The sequence below is a fragment of the Emys orbicularis genome, chromosome 3 (genome assembly GCF_028017835.1).
Source record: "Emys orbicularis isolate rEmyOrb1 chromosome 3, rEmyOrb1.hap1, whole genome shotgun sequence".
Taxonomy (NCBI): Eukaryota; Metazoa; Chordata; order Testudines; family Emydidae; genus Emys; species Emys orbicularis.
In genome coordinates this window covers 39,071,209-39,092,041 of record NC_088685.1, presented here as the reverse complement: position 1 = coordinate 39,092,041, position 20,833 = coordinate 39,071,209, and the positions used below count along the sequence as shown (strand labels likewise).

General features: G+C 41.3%; 1 protein-coding gene across 4 annotated transcripts in view; it reads right to left on the bottom strand.

Moving 5' to 3' along the window:
* Positions 1–296: 296 nt before the first annotated feature.
* Positions 297–20,833, bottom strand: part of MYT1L (myelin transcription factor 1 like) — a 150,810-nt gene continuing 130,273 nt past the window's right edge. For 2 of the 4 annotated variants that reach the window (XM_065400680.1, XM_065400681.1), the window contains exons 18-21: positions 11,279–11,370; positions 5,449–5,552; positions 1,353–1,496; positions 894–1,034 (exon numbers count right to left, since the gene is read on the bottom strand). In XM_065400680.1, coding sequence (XP_065256752.1) covers positions 894–1,034; positions 1,353–1,496; positions 5,449–5,552; positions 11,279–11,370 — 481 coding nt within the window. Of the gene's footprint in view, positions 323–893; positions 1,035–1,348; positions 1,497–5,442; positions 5,553–11,278; positions 11,371–20,833 lie in introns of those variants that run through there. The other 2 variants (XM_065400682.1, XM_065400683.1) reach the window with 2 other exon arrangements.

Below are 20,833 nucleotides of genomic sequence, written 5' to 3'. Positions count from 1 at the left end.
ATAGTTCAGAGGGGCACTAAGCAGTCCAGGAGAGATAAGAGAATGTTGGTGCCAAAGTTTATTTGAAAATAAAAGCTGAAATCTTCAGGTTGTCCACCTCTGATATAGTTCCTTTCATAATGGAAGTTCCCATATTCATACCATGTAATGCTTAGAAGTTAATTAAAAAGTGCTGTTTAAGCTGCTTTGAATCTTCTGTCAAGTTTCCATGGCTTGATGTTGTCTTACAATAAATTACCCATTTTGTATCTTACATCTAATCCATGCCATTTTCTTGGATTTCAAAAAACCTCATTTTATTGCCCCCACCACACACCATCCTCTGAAAACAAAAGTCACATAATATTTTCAAGCATTGTTCAAAAATAAAGCATTTTTGCAACCAATTCTTGCTATGAAACAATATGCACACAAAATGTATTTCTTAAATCCCATAAAATCCTCCAACATGAGGCAAAATGATAGTGTTTAAAAAGTGGCTGCAGACCGCAACATTGTCATTCAAAGCTGTTTTTTTTGTCCATTTCAGTTCAAAATACTAAAACATTTAATCACTAAAGCATTAAAAAGAATTTACACTCTATTTATTTTGATCAGCTTACCTCTTCAGAAATATATATACCCCAAAAATGTGCATACATTAGCAGCTATAAACATTACATGGCATATCACACTATGTCAGCTTATATGAAAACGTACAAAATGTGAATGTATTCAAAAAACTATTCTGCAGTTACTATCTTTAAAGCAAGACATAAAATCATTATGAAGTCTTGTAAGCATAACACTGTTTCAAACAGAAATAAATATATAACACTTTCTGGTAAATTACAGCAGCAAAAAACAAGAGGCATCCTTTTTTTAAGCAAGACTTTCACCACTATAGCAGCTGTTCAGACCTGAATTCCTCTCACAGCCTGCTTTATATTTTCCAGTAGGGCTTTATTTTCTGGACTCTGATAACGATCTTGATTTGTATACATGTCCGTCAAAGTGGTCACGTAAGCATCAAAATTTTGTTCATTGATTGGTTCCTACGAGATATTAAATAGTAGTTCATATACAACTTTTATTTTCTTGATTGTATATTAATTTAAGCATAACATACTATCATATCATATTGCCACCATTTTTTATAACATTTAAAATGCCTATTTAGATCTTAATTTTACAGGATACATTGGAACAGGCCCACTGTGCCTTTGTTAGCAGTTAAATTTATCTTTATGGTTTCAGTGTTGTTACCACAAATATCCAACTGGTTGAGGAACCATAAACATAAAAACGACATCTACTGTATGAGGTGAACTGAAGATCGCCAAATTCCTTAACTTGTGCTCTCAATCACTTACCATATGTGGCAGCTGGATATTAGCTAGACTATGAATTAAAGACTGGCTTAAATTGGCCAGTTCATGAAGAAGAGACTCATTTTGCTGTTCAATTACTTTGTTCTCCTCTTCTATCGTCTTCAAGTTGCTCTCCATTGTGGTAATCTAAAATGGACAAATTTGTGTACAATGTAATATAAGGCAAGCCGTTATAAAGCATGCGTTCTTGAAGTGAGTGATAACAGTAATATAAGAACAAAAAAGGGCCTTTTTGTTTAAATAAAAAGGTTTCACTTGTTTATAATTTTTTTATAATTTTAAGAGGTTTTTCTGCTATGTACAACTGCAAATTATATGACTTTATTTTAACGGCTTGTCTTTTTTATGGTGGAAGTACTGATTTACCTTACATTTGATTGTAGTGGCTTTGTATCAATTTAATATTTTTAAAATAAATATCCTTTTGTATTTAAAGGCACTTATAAGGGCCTCAAACTTGCAAGCTGATTCATGTGAGCGGACTCTTACATGTGCCTGGACCCCAGCTGAAATCAATGGAGGCACCATATGGGTATAAGAATCCACCTGTATCCATGAGGTTGCAGGATCAGGGCTAGTGTGAGTAGATGATACATTTATCATATTTTTGTAGTATATGCCATATTAACTAAGTGTGCACAATCCTTTACTGTCACCATTTGGCTCTTTGGAATTATATTTGCATTCAACCTATACTGCCCAATGAATATTCTCACAGAACTGCCAGTGAAAGCTAAAGAATTACACATTGTTGCACAATAGGTACAGCAAAATAATCGGGTAAGTGTGTCTTAGTACTATTCTTTTCTATATTTTTATGTTTTGCCTTACGTTACTAACAGCTTTCAATGTTTGTGTTTAATGACAAACAAAATGAAGTTTGCTGTATTTTATTAGCAATATATTTGTTGTTGTGTGGCCTTTATAAATATTCTCTAAGATGTAAAGGACTTAAAGACGGAACTTACGACATTTGATTACTGTCTCAAATAGGTTGAAATTCAGGAAAAGAAACTGTGTGTTGCATAAACATGAAGTGGTCTATATAAGTAACTTACTGGATGTGACAATACATGAAGTGACAATACATATAAGTAACTTACTGGATGTGAGACTGATATAAATACAGTGGTCACACTTACAAGATGTATTCCATTTGGAGAGATATTAGCATTTCCAACAGTGTTCCCCATTTTAAATATACTGTTCAAACCTTTAGAATCTTTCTAAAATGAAGAAACTTTTAAAGCGTGACCAGTGTACATGGCTATTTAAATTCCATGACATAGGGCAACTCATCTCTTACCAAGTGTAAAATGTGTGTGTGTATAGGGTAAGATGTACATTGGCAAGAGGGTAGAAAATGAAGCCAAAGAAGCAGAAAAGAGGACATAGAGCCAAATTCTCAAAGTGACAGTCACTTGGCTCTAATTTGACATCCACAATTAACTGCCGGTATAATAAATTATAGGAAAAAATGATAGTATTTTGATGTGAACTATCTCATTTGTCAGCTCAAACAGTATGGAGGTCTGAAGGGGAGAAGATTTTTATGTGAACATCAGATGAGCCTAGGTCAGTATATTTTAACAGGTTTGCTGGCACAATCAGACAGTTAGATGCCTCAAGTCTATCACTGTGGATTGTGGATTTTTGATAATTTGGTCTGTAACATTAATTGATAAAAGCAAAACTTTTCTTAAGGGTGCACACATAAGACTAGCTGTCAAGTAGGTTTGACTTTGACTACTGATATTTATGCAGCAGATAATCCAAGCTGAGACACACATTGTCAATATTACAGGGGAACATTTCTTCGGGATGAATAGTTCTCGAACTATTTCTCTAGCATGCTGCAATAGGCACAAATAGGTTTTACTTTAACACAGAGAATGGAAAGACATTCCTGTTGCTATGTTTTCAATTTGTGTATGTCAGAGACCAGGCCAAGCACATGCCCTAAACTCATGCTCTTTTTGGACTCCAGTGCTAAAGAGCCAGTCCTACTACATATGTGTAACTTTTTTTTTTTTTTTTAATTCTTCTTAGCTAAGGTCAGTCATATTCCAAATCATTATGTTTAATATTCATCCTTACATTTTTTAACATCAAAAGTAATAACTGGAGTCAGAGTATTGACCTCTTACATCAAATATAATTAGGGCCCAGTCCGGGGAGGTACTGAGAGCCATCAACTCCTATTGACTTCAATGGGAGTTGAAATTTCACAGTCTCTCATAGGATTGGTCCTTTAGGTGGCTGAGGACTGTTATCTGATAGATTTTTCCTCTTGGGCTAAACACTGAGAGACGCTGAGCACCTGAAACTGCATTGATTTTTGTGAAGTTCCAGGTAATCAGCACCTCTCAGGATTTAGCACACTGTTACCTTCATAAGATATCTGAAATGTAATTGGTACCATTAGTTACAGCTCATATCAAGTGACTTTTCACTTTTATTTTCAGTGTATACATTAAGTAAAGTTACAGAACAGAAACTGCTTTCTATATTATAAATTTTCTTTTACATATTTCCCAATTTATATAATGAATTTTGTTTGAAATCTACGTAACACAATGTATTTTTTATAATAGTATATATTTTGTTAAGGTTAATGTTAAAATTTTATTGTCCAATACAGTACATATTGACTGTGATAGTCTTAATGAGCTTAATGAGTTGATAAAGACCTTAAGCTATCTAGGTGATTTGCCCCACCAGGTCTGTCCTTTTGAAATGAAAACTCATTTTCCTTTGGAGAACACAATAGGTTGAGAGTGTGACCCCTGAATTATTGTGAAGTCTGATTTTGTTGGGATTCTCCATTAGATGTCAATAGTTTTAGTGACAGTAAATATTTGTCATCAACACTTTTACCCCCTTTCCAAGTCTGTGTCACATCAAAATGTGCACTAGATCCCTTGAATATTTCCTAAGAATATGCAGTGGTCTAAATCCTCCAAACGAACTGGTTCTCCCCAACTTGATCCATTACCCTGTTTCCTAAGAGTGTACAATGGAACCAGTTTGACAAGTGAAAGCTAGAAATAGTGTAGGGATTGTGTGTTTATTGTGTTGATACAAGTCTCCACCTAAAAGCCCTGATCCTACAAGTTCTTTCACACAAGAATAACTTTACGCTTGTGAGTAGCAGTATGATTATTTGAATACTGAGGGTGTTTCAGTTTTTTATTTAATTTTTCTATACGGCCATAATGTATTAGGTATTCATCCAGAAATCCAAACACTTGTGGCAGGTTACAGGATGAGATCTGGCCTAACGAATACTGGAGTGCCCAGATGGAAGGCATTTAAAAAAAAAAACACTTGCAAAAAGCCCTGTAAGTCTTAATGTGGACTGTACCTACTACACGTTATTGATATCAAACTGTGGGGAGACAAAGCATCATAAACTGCACTAGATATGAGAGCCGGTTGGAAAATGTAATTTCAATGGAAAGCAAATGAACCCCTACCCCATTTTCTATCCATCTACAGAAGTGGTCAAAAACCTCAACAAAAGAGATTTTCATGAAAAAGAGAAATGAAAATGTTCACAGTGAAGTTCTCCATTTTCTGACCAATTCCTGTGGACCCCAAATAGGATGAAGCTGGGATATGGAGTCCTTTCCAACCAAACAGTGGTCTGGTGCAGTTGCCATGGGGAGTGCTATACAATATTACAGGTGTAGCAATTGCTGCTTCTATGTGTACTCCTTCTGCAAGCAGAATGCCCTGGCCACTGCTGTGTTCTCCATCTACTAATGCCATGATTTAGCTGTCTGAGTATTTAACAGATACAAAGGTCGTATAAAATCTTATAAGAAGGAAATGCAAAGGTGGCTATTTAGCCATGACTTTCAGTTTTTAAAACTGGTGGCCGCTGTGGTGGGAAATAACTACTTAACAGCACCACAGATACTGTTTTCTAAGCTTACAAATGTAAATTAAGAACATATGAAATGTGAGCAAAAATGTGAGAGAAAACAATTTTTCCAAAGACAATTTTTCTCCTATATTTCTTTTGATCAATCATGTGTAAAAAGTAGCTAAATTTAAGGCTTCATAAAACTGTTACCTGAGTTCTGAGTTTAATCATATCAGCTTCCATCTGGGAATTGGATTCATTTAGTTCCTTGATTTCTTCATCTAGCTGCTTAATTTCTTCATCATTTTCTATACCTATGCAATATAAAAATAAAGGAGATATTAAAATAATTAAGCTATAAATCTGTGTTCTGCAACTGAGACATTTCATATTTGAAATTAAACGTATTAAAGTAAAAAGTTCAGAAACACTAAGTCTCATCAAACTTCCCATTTGAAGTTAAACCCATATATTTCCCATCGTGTCTCTTTTAAGAACTGTGGTAATTTTCCAATGAGAATGGTAGAAACAGCTTAAATATACTGATTATGGCTTTGCATTATTAAAAATGTACCTCTACTAATGAATTCTGCTGCATTGTCACACTTGACCTTTTTAAAAAATACTGGCAATGTCTCTTGTCCTTTTAAGGAAAGAAAAAATATCCTAACAAGGCAATAGTTTCAAGTCACAATTATCCCCAAATCACTTGCTCGTATAATCAGGGGAAATGTTTCACAACACAGAAAAACTGTAAAATACCACTGTCAATCTGGACCACCTGCAGCCTCTGCCACCTCCATAGTTCATTACCTAATGGTCATTACCGAATGACTTAGGGTAACATGTTCAGAAGTGTTCAGGTGACTCAGGAGTCTAAGTCCCATTTTCAAAAGTTACTTAAGCATTTAGGAGCCAGATTTTTAAAGGTATTTAAAAGACACAGATAGGTGCCTGCTGGGATTTTCAAAAGCACCTATATGCCTAATTCACAATAATTTCAGTGGGAGTTAGGCACTTTAGAAAACCCAATAGGTGCCTATATGTCTCATTATGCACCAGAGCACCTAACTGCCTAAGTCCAACATTTAGGCACCATTGGCATTCCAAAACCTCTTCTCAGCTGCTGCCTAACATTGGAGGTACCTAAATTTCAGCAACTGGACATGCACTCTGTTGCCTAAATCCTGACATTTCTAACACACCTAACCCAGTGGGATTAACACTGCCTATCTTCCCTTTGGGGTCTGATCCAGTAGGCATGTTCAGTAAGGAAGTAAGGTCCATTTTTTCATGTCTAAATGCTGGTGACATCATAGCAGAATTTTTGGAAGTCTTCTTGATCCATCGCTAACTTCACGCACTCATCAACTGATCTCTCCGTGATCTGCCACACACCATCTATCCATCTCCTCGCTGATCATCCCCTTGTATGATGACCCACCACCATTCCTTCCATTATAACTTTCTCGAGGATATTCCCATCTCTGTGCCTGGTGTGACCAAAGTACATAAGTTCGCTTTTATTGATTTCTAAGAGCAGAGTCTGCTTCTCTCCAATAATATTTCTAACATAAGTGTTCATCTTTTCTGTCCAGGGATGGGGCCCCACTGGCAAGATAGGTGTTTTCTCACTGAGAAACTTTTGGGCCTCTGGGGCTTTGGGTTGAGCTAGGGCTCTGAGCAGCTTATTAGTTGTGAGGCAAGGTCAGGGTTTAGGCAGCTTTGCAAAGGCTGAATGGTGGAAACTTAGCACCAGGGGGACTTAGATGTGAACAGAGTTAGGCAGCAACTGAGTGGTAGCTTTGAAAATGTCAGTGGTGCTTACAAGGAGTACTGAGGTGCCTAAAGAGGCAGATAGATGCCGAAGTATATTTAAGGAACTGGGCCTTTTGAAAATGGGACTTGGACTCTTAAGTAATTAGGTGCTTTTGAAAATGTTACCTCTACAGCCCATTCCTTACCCATTGAAATTAATAGCAAAACTCACTGATTTCACCAGGAGTAGGACTGGGCACCTCACTGATCGATATTGGTCTAGTTTCCTTCCTGTTCACAACACTGGAATGCTTTATTAAAGTTTGTAATGAACTACATCCATCGGTAGATGTGGGTTATAGGTCTTTGTCATTCATGCTGTTTCTGTCTGTGACAGTAGATACTAGAAAGCCCAAGACTGAATTATTGCGCTGGTTTATATTTTTAAGTTTTTGGTATTAATTACTATTGGTCTTGTATCTTCTTTGGTGACTCAAATTGCCCAAAGGAGATCCCTTTTGAGTCTTATTTAATTCTGTATTTATGTGCTTGCTATGTGATCACCAGATCCTCAGCTGATGTAAAGTCATGTAGCTCCATTGGCTTCAGTGGCGCTATGCTAATGTACACAGAGGATCTGGTCCTAAGTGTCACAACTAGATGGATGTCAATCCCTGTTGACCAAGGAATTTCTGTATTGCATGATCATCAGAGGAATTATAGTTTGCGTAGTCAGTAGCTTTCTTGAAGAGAAGTGCAATTAGACTAAATGGCTACAGGTAAATATAACATTGATCATCACATTTCTCTTTGTTTTTCCAGTGGCTGGTGTGGAGATCTTTTTAATTCAGGAATCTTCCTTTTACATATGTCTTTACTCTACACACTATAAAGTTATATTTCTCTAACCTCTCCAAGCTGTATCTCCACATAGGGGCAAAAAGGGCCAGATTTTTAAATATTGTTGCTACTGTATACACATTGTTCTGTACAACCTTCTCCAGCTGTCCTTTAACCAAACCACCCATGCCTGACACACTAGTTTACTCATCAACCTTCCCTTCTGCACATCCCCTTCACAAAACTCCCCCATCACGACACTACTGGTTGCAGATGCTAGGTGTAGTAGTTTGGTGTATGGGAAGGGGTCGTTTGGTAAAGATGGTGCAGGAGAACTGAGTCTGTGGTAGTTGTGATAGTGATAAGGCACATGCCTGTGAATGGAGGAGTAGAGAGTATGCATTATTAGATTGCTTAACTTTTTATTTCCTTATTTTGTGAGTTTTTGTCAGGTATGTGATATATCAGGTAACACAGCCTTTTGTGTGTTGATTTCTTAGGGGTTTGTATGTTAAAGATGTCGAACTCACACATAAATTCCCACTATTCCCATTTCTCTTTTTACTCAAGAGCTCCCCTAGGCTAATGACCTTCCTGTGGCTTGTCACCTAGGAGATCCCACCTGTGGTGAAGCATGGGAAGTTTGTCAGGCCCAGGGGCTAGCTCAGTAACAGTGCTCCAGTTATCTAGGGAGGCTGCCCACCAGCATCCCCATGCTCCTACCCCTGTAGTTTTTATGGGTAAGGATATGTATGAGATAGGGTCAGGGAGATTAAGAAACTGGCAGGCAAACTCCATTGACAAGCTCCATTACTGAGCCAGCCCTTGGATCTGACAAAGCTCACTCAGTTTGCTACAGGGGGAACTACTCTGTGACAAACCATGGGAAGTTTTCTGTCTTGACCACTCTGAGGCAGGTTGTTGTGAAGGAAGTTTAAGTTGCCCTCAGCAAAGATGGCCACTGCCGTCCATAGTCAATGAGAGTGACCCTTATGAAAGATGTCCTTGCCATCAGGAGGCAGCGAGGGGCACTATGAAGAGAAGCTGAACATAGGGGTATAGAGAAGGCAGGAGTGGGACACTGGCCTCTCTGTGTGATGAGGAATGTGGGGTATGTGTGCAGGAGGGAGTCTCATAGGGCTGAAGAATATGGGGTATGTGTGCAGGAGGGAGTCTCATAGGGCAGCGGAGTAGGAGAGGTAGGTGTGAACCTGAATGGGCAGGGAAAAAAGAAGTAGGAGGGAGAATGTGATGGATAGGAGACTGCGAGGGGAAAAGCACGACATACATGAAAGACAGAAGACAATGGAGGAGCTTGGAGGGAGAATGTAAGTGGGGCAGGGAGGATAGATAGGAGGCAGGATAGTGATTGGGCTAGGGGACGAGGAGGACAGATTGGCAGCGCCTCCACCTAAAGAGTTTGGAGAGGGTACGTGGAGTCTCCCTCCAGGCAGCCAGTGGGGAGGCGCACATTTTTTGCTTGTGTGTTAAAGGTTGATTTTTGAACCTGATCATACACAAATTGCAGGTAGATAGCTCTCCCTAGAGGCTCAAAAATCAGAAGACACTAAAAAGAAAATAAGTGATTCTTTTAAATCTCATGATTTTTAAACCAATCTCATGCCCTCGTACACACTTAATTACAATCTTTCTGATGGATGGGGTTTCTCTTGGTATGTTTGATTAATGATATTTTGCCACCAATAGATTACACATATCTTTAATGTGTCTTGCAGACACCAATACAGTTGACTATTAATGTGATAACTCTATATTCATTACATTTGTAACAACAAATTAATTCTGGATTTTTTTAAGACTACTCCCCATTTCTCCCAAGTTCTAAAAGAACTCTGATGACTCTCCCATTTTTTCCTGACTATAGCCCTCCCCTTCACACCTTTGAAGCGTCATAGCCTTTATTCTTCCAGCTAATGAGGTGTGCAGGGGATTCTTTCTGGAGCCAATCAAAGCTGCTTCTTAATTTCATAGTTTCAATTTGGGATATTTTAACTGCTTTGTAAATGAAGAAGTCCCGTGTAGTGATTATTATTTATTATAGGCTCCTTTATACTGTGGTAGTGCTTAGAGGCCAACCAAGTCAGGTCCTCATTGCGCTAGAGCCTAGATCCTTAAAGGTATTTAAGCACCTAACTCCCACTGAAATCAACAGGAGTTAGGTGCCTAACTACCATTGAGGATCTGGGACTGGGAGCAGTATAAACATATAACAAATGACAGTCCCTGACCTAATGAGATCACAGTCTAAATGGCAAGACATACTAGATGTATGAGACAAACAATTGGACTGGGATTAGGGGAGACAGGGTAACAAAATCATAGGCTGTGTGCAATTCTTACCCAGTCAGGAGCAATAAACACAAATTGTCACCTGGCTAGCTATTAACAGATGGCAGCATTCCATAAGCATTAAGGAAGTGGTAAATTTTGAGAAGGGACTTGAAGGTGGAAAAGGTGGCAGCTTTATGGATTTTGGATGGCAGCTTATCGCATGTATAAGGGATGAGATTAATGGTTCAGGAAAAATAAGCACCTCTCATTAAATTCCAAACTTAAAGAGGTGTTGCAACTGTGTTGGTCCCAGGATATTAGAGAGACAAGGTGGGATATTAGAGAGACTTCTGTTGGTGAGCGATACAAGCTTTCAAACTCTCTCACCAACAAAATTTGGTCCAATAAAAGATATTATCCATCTTGTCTCTCTAAAGTTTAAAAAGTACTTTCCCTTGGATTGTATATGAACTGCTGAAAGTGCTTTTCATGCAACTCCAACATGGCTGGGATGTTGGATGTAATGCAGCTTTATGATATTGCTTGACCAGTATTTGTCCTGGAGCACAACTGCAGGAAGGTAGAAAGTAGTTTTGTATAGTTTTCCATTGGTCAACAGGTTCCGAGCCAGGAATGTGGGCCTCCAGATTGGCCAGAAGATTTCCTGAAGATGATTAGCACAAGGCCCTCTGGATCTGACTTTCAGAAGTGCTGAGCACCTCCAATTCCAATTGAAACCAGTGGGGGTTGGGTGTGCTCAGCACCTCTGAAAATCAGGTCCCCTCCTCTTCTGAGCAGTTGAGCAATGTGAGACCCACTGGCCCACCTTGGAGCATCAGACTTGAGTCAGAAAAAACATAGCATTTTATTATATTGGGAAATATTTACACAGCTACCCCTGTGTAAATCCAGAATCTCCTCAATAAAGCCAATAGAGTTTTTCAGATTTTCTCTGGTGTAACTCAGGCCAGAATCTGACCTACTGTATTTCTGGCTCAGGCTTCAATAGCATGGACGTCAGTTGCATTGCTTTCTAAAATGATCTCGTTCATGATATACACTAAGAAAGACTTATAAAAAGGCCCACATAGCAATGTGTCTTTTATCTTGCAAAGAGGTAATATTTAAAAGAGAATGATTAAAATTTTACCATTACTGGCCCGTTGCTTTATTGTTAGCATCTGTTCTCCAGACAGCTTTGCTTTCTTCATGGCGGAAGTGGCTCTGGGGCATCCTGATAGACTGTGAATGATAAGAAAATAAAGAGCCTATTAAATTGTAATAGATCAAGACAATAAATTTGTCAACTAAAACTGTCATGACAATAACATCTGAGAAGAAGTTTATCTCCACTCTGCACCAAAATGATAGGGTACCTGGTTATGAAAGAGAGGGAGGAGCTTCATAAATGATTTTTTGGTTTTATTTTTCTGCCGCCACCTCTTTTTGAATGTGCAGATTATATATAAATCCAAGGAAATGCATTTTATGTACAAAATCTAAACTAGGAAAAGAACAATGCAGCCTTTTAGCGACGTGGTACCCATAAAAAACCTACCTTCTAAAAAGGGTTACTGCTTAAATGCTCCATTTAAACAAAACACTATCTGCCCTACTCCTTTCAACTCAAAAACCCAAACACAGGAATTCTGAATTTCAAGGACTGAGGGAACTGGCTAGCTCTAATTGTGTCTTTAATAACGAGCTCTTTTGAATGACTAGCCCTTTTTAAGTATGCTCGTTTTTATAGATATAACCTATTCCTATATTTGAATTGTTCTTTTTCTAAATTGCTTTTTAAAACATGTAAATTACTTTGGATCAGATTTTTGTTTGGACTTTGGAAAAGTGCATTCCCAACCTACGATGAGACCTGCATGTAAAATGAGATTTAACACTGCATTTCAGGGTTCACTCCTCCACTATCTCATTCTATGTACAGAGTCCTAGACACTATTTTGGGGACAGGCGTTCTATATACTAATACATGAAATACATACAAATAATTATTTAAATATTTTCTTGAAATGTGGAGAATTTTGATGAAGACAATTAAGAACAGCAATCCATTTAAAACTGAAAGAATTAGAAGTATGAGGCAATTTTTCTATATGCAACTACAATCCCAACAGAATTTCAATTCAGCATCTCTGAAATGTAGGACAAACCATTTATCCAGTTAAGCTTATACAGTCGTTGATTAATACCCATAGTAATGCAGAGGTACTGTATTATATTGGGCATCTCAGAAATCCATTCAGCCAAGATACTGATCAATTTTCAGTTAATCAGCAGTTCCCACCATTTGCAGATGTGATCAAAAAAATATGGAAACTCAGATTTAATTGTTGGCCAAAAAAAACCAACAATCCACTAGTATTTAGACATCTGACTGTCTCAGACTTAAAAAAATTGTAGGTGAAATCCTGGCCCAACTCAAGTCAATAGCAGTTTTGCCACTGAATTTAGAGGGCCAAGATTTCACCATGTATTTTTTAAAAAGTGTCCCTAAGTGTGGTACATTTAAAAGTGTGCCTACATTCCCCAAATGTTGAACTGTCTCTCATATTATGCTCATCTTCTAATCACACCATGCAAAAGAATACGTCATCAGAATGCATTCTAATTGTTCTATTCTGGCAAAGGATGTTGGGCCAGATTGTGCTCACACTCAGCAATTAACTGTGGCACAAAACTGTTCCCAATCTCAAAAATCCTGTCCTTAATATGGCACTGTGTAGTAGAATCGGCAGGAGAAAAAAGATGTCTAACGTCATTATAAGCTGGAGTATTATGTTCCCATTTCTGTCAGTCTTTAAAAGCAGAGGACATTCTGAAATGTTTCCAAAATCAATTCTACATTCTTTCAGCACAAACATATTCAAGATTTAATAACACATTTCAACTCTAGATTCCACAGGTTACATATATTCTTCTGCATACTGTGAAATTTGCACTTTGTTCCCAAGACTAGAGTGGACTGTTTCTACAGTTTTTTAATTGTTCACATGTCAAGCTTAAATGCAGAATCATAGAATCATAGAATATCAGGGTTGGAAGGGACCTCAGGAGGTCATCTAGTCCAACCCCCTGCTCAAAGCAGGACCAATTCCCAACTACATCATCCTAGCCAGGGCTTTGTCAAGCCTGACCTTAAAAATCTCTAAGGAAGGAGATTCTACCACCTCCCTAGGTAACCCATTCCAGTGCTTCACCACCCTCCTAGTGAAATAGTGTTTCCTAATATCCGACCTAAACCTCCCCAACTGCAACTTGAGACCATTACTCCTTGTTCTGTCATCTGGTACCACTGAGAACAGTCTAGATCCATCCTCTTTGGAACCCCGTTTCAGGTAGTTGAAAGCAGCTATCAAATCCCCCCTCATTCTTCTCTTCTGCAGACTAAACAATCCCAATTCCCTCAGCCTCTCCTCATAAATCATGTGCTCCAGCCCCCTAATCATTTTTGTTGCCCTCCACTGGACCCTTTCCAATTTTTCCACATCCTTCTTGTAGCGTGGGGCCCAAAACTGGACACAGTACTCCAGATGAGGCCTCACCAATGTCGAATGATCACGTCCCTCGATCTGCTGGCAATGCCCCTACTTATACAGCCCAAAATGCCGTTAGTCTTCTTGGCAACAAGGGCACACTGTTGACTCATATCCAATTTCTCATCCACTAGAACCCCTAGGTCCTTTTCTGCGGAACTGCTTCCTAGCCATTCGGTCCCTAGTCTGTAACAGTGAATGGGATTCTTCCGTCCTAAGTGCAGGACTCTGCACTTGTCCTTGTTGAACCTCATCAGGTTTCTTTTGGCCCAATCCTCTAATTTGTCTAGGTCCCTCTGTATCCTATCCCTACCCTCCAGCGTATCTACCACTCCTCCCAGTTTAGTGTCATCTGCAAACTTGCTGAGAGTGCAGTCCACACCATCCTCCAGATCATTAATGAAGATATTGAACAAAACCGGCCCCAGGACCGACGCTTGGGGCACTCCACTTGAAACTCGCTGCCAACTAGACATGGAGCCATTGATCACTACCTGTTGAGCCCGACGATCTATCCACCTTTCTATCCACCTTATAGTCCATTCATCCAGCCCATACTTCTTTAACTTGCCGGCAAGAATACTGTGGGAGACCGTATCAAAAACTTTGCTAAAGTCAAGGAATAACACATCCACTGCTTTCCCCTCATCCACAGACCCAGTTATCTCCTCATAGAAGGCAATTAGGTTAGTCAGGCATGACTTGCCCTTGGTGAATCCATGCTGACTGTTCCTGATCACTTTCCTCTCCTCTAAGTGCTTCATAATTGATTCCTTGAGGACCTGCTCCATGATTTTTCCAGGGACTGAGGTGAGGCTGACTGGCCTGTAGTTCCCCGGATCCTCCTTCTTCCCTTTTTTAAAGATGGGGACTACATTAGCCTTTTTCCAGTCATCCGGGACCTCCCCCAATTGCCATGAGTTTTCAAAGATAATGGCCAATTGCCAATCACATCTGCCAACTCCTTTAGCACCCTCGGATACAGCGCATCTGGCCCCATGGACTTCTGCTCGTCCAGCTTTTCTAGATAGTCCCGAACCACTTCTTTTTCCACGGAGGGCTGGTCACCTCCTCCCCATGCTGTGCTGCCCAGTGCAGCAGTCTGGGAGCTGACCTTGTTTGTGAAGACGGAGGCAAAAAAAGCACTGAGTGCATTAGCTTTTTCCACATCCTCTGTCACTAGGTTGCCTCCCTCATTCAGTAAGGGGCCCACACTTTCCTTGACTTTCTTCTTGCTGCTAACATACCTGAAGAAACCCTTCTTGTTACTCTTAACATCTCTTGCTAGCCGCAACTCCAAGTGTGATTTGGCCTTCCCGATTTCACTCCTGCATGCCTGAGCAATATTTTTATACTCCTCCCTGGTCATTTGTCCAATCTTCCACTTCTTGTAAGCTTCTTTTTTGCGTTTAAGATCAGCAAGGATTTCACTGTTAAGCCAAGCTGGTCTCCTGCCATATTTACTATTCTTTCTACACATCGGGATGTTTTTTTCCTGCAACTTCAATAAGGATTCTTTAAAATACAGCCAGCTTTCCTGGACTCCTTTCCCCCTCATGTTATTCTCCCAGGGGATCCTGCCCATCAGTTCCCTGAGGGAGTCAAAGTCTGCTTTTTTGAAGTCCAGGGTCCGTATTCTGCTGCTCTCCTTTCTTCCTTGTGTCAGGATCCTGAACTCGACCATCTCATGGTCACTGCCTCCCAGGTTCCCATCCACTTTTGCTTCCCCTACTAATTCTTCCCAGTTTGTGAGCAGCAGGTCTAGAAGAGCTCTGCCTCTAGTTGGTTCCTCCAGCACTTGCACCAGGTAATTGTCCCCTACACTTTCCAAAAACTTCCTGGATTGTCTGTGCACCGCTGTATTGCTCTCCCAGCAGATATCAGAACCAGTACAGCAGTTAATTTTTCTCCTTAATAACCGAAGTATGTGCAATATGGAACCAATTTCCGAGGGATATGGTAGCTTCTCCATCACTTGGATTTTTTAAATAAAGACTCTATTTCTTACTACAAGATATGCTCCAGTTCAACCACAAGTTATCAAGCTTGATCCAACAATCATTAGGTGAAGTTGTATGGTATGTGTCCTGCAGGAGGTCAAACTAGATGATTGTATTTGTTCCTATTGATCTTAAAACCTATGATTTTCCAACACTGACGTTCACTCATTAAAATATACTACTCTGAATGGTCTGAATTATCACATCTACAAGGTTTTGAATTATTATTATTAAGCAGAACTGAACAGGGACAATTCCCCCCCCCCAAATTACAATTTTTAACCCCATTTTCCATCAATATTTTCAAAATTGATTTTTGCCGGTTCTATTATTGAAATAATATATAATAATAAACTATGGCTATTATTATCAGTGTGACCTAGTGGATAGGGCTCTAGGCTGGGAGGCAGGAAACCTAGGTTCTGTTCCCAACTCTGCCACTGAGCTGCTGCGTGACCTTAGACAAATCACTTTACTTCCCTTGCTCTCTCCTTGATTTGTTTTGTTTATTTAGAAGTAAACTTTTCAGGACAGGGACTGTCTCTAGTTATGTATGTCACAGTTCCGGGTTAACAGTACCCCTGTCTCCTTTGTGGTCTCCTCCAGGGTACCCCTTTAGATCTCAGGACTCCAGCAATCACTGCTCTCCCTCACCCTCTAAATAGGGGATTTAGGCTTGCAGTCCCCACTACAATTCACTGTCATCACAACAGGTCTGACTTTAGTCCAGAACCTACAGTCTGTTTGTTCCCAGTGACAATGACAAAGTGACCAGTGACCAGTCAGCCTTCATGGAGCCCAGTATATTTGTTTTAGAATAAAAGAATTATGAAGGACACAAATAATAAAACAAGATGCAATCTACAGGCATGCTAGGTGTCACCCATATTCCACATGGAAAGCCTGGTAGGTTCCAGTCCTTCAAACCCTTCCAGCAGGATTTTGCCCTCTTGGTTACAATCAAAATGAAGGCCCCTGAATCAGTTTATGCTGACTCTTTATGGCAAAGCCCTTTCTTTGTCTCCTGGGCCTCCTGAACCCAGTCTGAATGAGTTTATGCAGTTCCTCCCAGGGCATGGTACTTCTCCGGAGTTGTTTACCTATCCCAGGATTTTCAGTAATCAGTTCCTGAAGTGAATTTGGTAACCTTTCCCCATGCACATGGGCACCGGGTTTGTATAATTTTTGGTGGTGCCCAGAATGGATCCAAGCAGAGCCATCCTGTCTGTAGCCAACCGTCTTGGGTCCTGTGCTTTGGGGGGCCTCGCACTTTAGGGGGACACAGGTCCAGGGCGGCCTGGGGAAGTTAGCGGGGGGCCTGGCACCGGCAGCGGCGAGCGACCTGGCCCCAGCCCGCTCCGCTCAGCCCCGCCCGCCCTGCTGGCTCCCGGCGTTGCTCGGGGGGAGGAGGCAGAAGCCGGAAAGAGGCGGGGTGGGGGCTTGAGGGAAAGGGTGGAATGGGAGCAGGGAGGGGGTGGAGCAGGGGTGAGAAGAGGCGGGGCAGGGGCTTGTGGGGAGGGGTGGAGTGGGGGCAGGGCGGGGGCAGAGCAGGGGTGGGAATAGGCGGGGCAGGGTGGAGCGGAGCGAAGCAGGGTGGGCTGGGGCCGGGTTGCTCACTGCTGCCAGTGCTAGGTTCCCAACTACCCCCCCAGGCTGCCCTGGACTCCGCATCCCCCTGAAGCGCAGGGGCCCCCAAAGCATGGGGCCCAGGGTGGTTGCCCCGGTCCGTCCCATGGACAGGACGGCTCTGAAAATATAAGCCCAAACATTGGTGGAGCTTTTGGCCCATGTTCCTGAATATTGGTGGAGCACCATATAACTCGCTGCCTATGCCCATGCAGCTAGATCCCTAGCTATAATCCCTGGCCCATAAATAACATTTATAAAATTGATACCATAATCTGAAAGATATTGCATGTGTCTGTTATATCTGGCACAATGTGTTTGTACAGAATCTAGCACAGTGGGGCCTGACCTTGTGGAAGAACTGAGTTTTGGGGAAGAACTGAAATAACAACAGTTTAATGCCTCTGTGGATCAAAACTATGACACGATTAAAGAGTGGCATAGAGAAATTTTCACAGAGGTTTGTGAGAGATACATCACTGGCACAACAGAGGGAATGGAGGATGACAGGATAAAACTTTAGGGTTCTGTACCATTTTAATTATCTTGAACCACTCTCTCTCTTTTAGCCCTCCGTTTAAGCTTTTACCCCACGTCTATGGCAGGCTGAAGGGTCCAATTTTCAGCGAGGGTGAGGAATCTGATTCCTAGCAATCATACCATGATAGAGTTTATTTTGTGAAGCCAGTAGAGAAGAGCCCACAGAAATGCAAATGTGGAAGTGGCCAGCCTGTTCCTCCTGCATTAAGGGATAGTCTCCTAGAGCACAGGCTCTTCCAGGCTGTCACTGCAGCGATGTTTGTGTTGCCATGCAAAAATCATCCTCTTGTGACAGAAATATTATCTCGCAGTGTTGTGATGTGCCATTAAGATGTTACCAACAGTGAACTAATTAAAAGTTCTGGGTAACAGAGCATATTGCTCCTTTAAGACAGAGACCAGGTCTAGCACTATCTTGACCCTGGTTTTAGCCGGGGTTGGGACATGCTGGGAGTTGTAGTCTGGGAATTGCGGACTACCACAGCAAGGCATGCTGGGAAAAGGAGCTAATGTATATAAGCAGCTCTGATTTCTCATCACATGGAAAGACTAGGAAGAAGTAGGAGCTGTTTTTCCTATAAAGAGCGTGGCTGGACTTAAGATAGAGGGCAGGGAAGTTTGCAGGATATTGACACAGACCTGCTGTGGAGAAACTGCTACCTCAGAAATTAGTCCGGGGGAAGAATTTTGTTTTCTTTGGGCTTTTGTTGTGTATTTGACTGGCGAGCCTGTGCCCTGAGAAGTAGTTTAGCTTGCCTAGGGAGCAAGTCATGGACAGATCCCAAGAGAACAGAACATAAGGGACTGAGTTAAACTTTTTAGTTGGCCACACATTATCCCAGGAAGTGGTGAAGGAAGTGGCTTTGGAGAAACAAATGCAGATAGTCTGATAGTCAGCAGTAACAACTGATTCCTGTCCTGGGGCCTGAGGCCACAGCTCCCTGGTGGGAGGGAACCTGTGTCATGATGACTTGTACACTGGATCATAGACTTGTAGACTCTAAGGTCAAAAGGGATCATCATGATCATCTAGTCTGACCTCCTGTACATTGCAGGCCACCGTACCTCACCCATCCATTCCTGGAATAGACCCCTAACTTCTGGCTGAGTTACTGAAGTCCTCAAATCAGGGTTTAAAGACTTCAAGATACAGAGAATCCACCATTTAAACTAGTTTAAACATACAAGTGACCCGTGCCTCATGCTGCAGAGGAAGGCGAACCCCCCCCCAACCCAAATATGGCGATCAGTTAGACCCTGAGTATGTGAGCAAGACCCACCAGCCAGACACCTGGGAAAGAATCCTCTGTAATAACTCAGGCTAGGTCTACACTACCCGCCTGAATCGGCGGGTAGAAATCGACCTCTCGGGGATCGATTTATCGCGTCCCGACGGGACAATCGATCCCCGAATCGACGGTCTTACTCCACCAGCGAAGGTGGGAGTAAGCGCCGTTGACTGGGAGCTGCGGCAGTCGATTTTGCCGCCGTCCTCACAACAGGGTAAGTCGGATCTGATACGTCGAATTCAGCTACGCTATTCACGTAGCTGAATTTGCGTATCTTAAATCGACCCCCCCCTGTAGTGTAGATGTAGCCTAAGAGCCCTCCCCATCTAGTGTCCCATAACCGGATGTTGGAGATATTTGCTGCTAGAAGTCGCAGATTGGCTACATGCCATTATAGGCAGTCTCATCATACCACCCCCTCCATAAACTTATCAAGCTCAGTATAGAAGCCAGTCAGGTTTTCTGCCCCCACTGCTCCACTAGGAAGGCTGTTCCAGAACTTCACTTCTCTGGTGGTTGAAAACCTTCGTCTAATTTCAAGCCTAAACTTGTTGATGGCCAATTTATATCCATTTGTTCTTGGGTCCACCATGGCGCTCAACTTAAATAACTCCTCTTCCTCCCTGGTATGTATCCCTCTGATGTATTTATATAGAGCAATTCTATCTCCCCTCAGACTTCTTTTGATTCGTCTCAACAAGCCAAGCTCTTTGCATCTCCTCTCATAAGGTACATTTCCATTCCTCAGATCATCCTAGCAGTCCTTCTCTGCACCTGTTCCAGTTTGAATCCATCTTTCTTAAACATGGGAGACAAGAATTGCACATGGTATTCCAGATGAGGTTTCACCAGTGCCTTTTATAATGATACTAACACTTCCCTGTCTCTACTGGAAATACCTAGCCTGATGCATCCTAGGATTGCATTAGCCTTTTTCACGGCTGTATCACATTGGCAGCTCATAGTCATCCTGTGATCAACCAATATATCCAGGTCTATCTCCTCCTCTGACACTTCCAACTGATATGTCCCCAGTTTATAGGAAAATTCTTGTTGTTAGTCCCTGGGATTGCTAGGGTTCAGAGTTCATGTGGCATTATAATGAATGGGGTAGTTCACACTTTTCTTTGCCCTACTATTTCCCTTTATCTCTCTGAGGAGCCAGACAAATGAGACAACAGTGTATTCACTCAAAATCAGATTAACTCCGTCCCCATAAGGTCTAGAAATTTAATTAAAAAAAAAAGCAAGCCTAAATTCTGCAGGAAATAATGGGGCCAACAGAAAAGTCTCGATCCCTGGCCCAGCTCTAATTTTAACTGCCGTATGTGTGTATCTTGTTGAAATGTTTACAATCATATAATGAAATGAGCTGGGAATCTTGGAAGCAGGCAGACCCCACTCTCTGCTGGTAAACACTCCACTTACTTCTGCCTGCACTACAGATGTGATTCACCTCCTCAAATGGTGATTACTAGCTGCTGCTCCAAGTTGGAAACAATCAGGGGAAGGCAGGTCACACTGGAACGTTAGCCCAGGTACAGGGAAGAATTAGCATAATGCCAGTAGTGTGCTAAAGTGGAGAGGGTGGGCCAAGGGCAGAAATAAGATTATCAGGAAGAATGAAGCTGAGAAACTACTATGGAAATAGAAGGAGTTATTGGTCGCCAGAAGAAGAAAGAAAGGGAGAGCGAGGAGG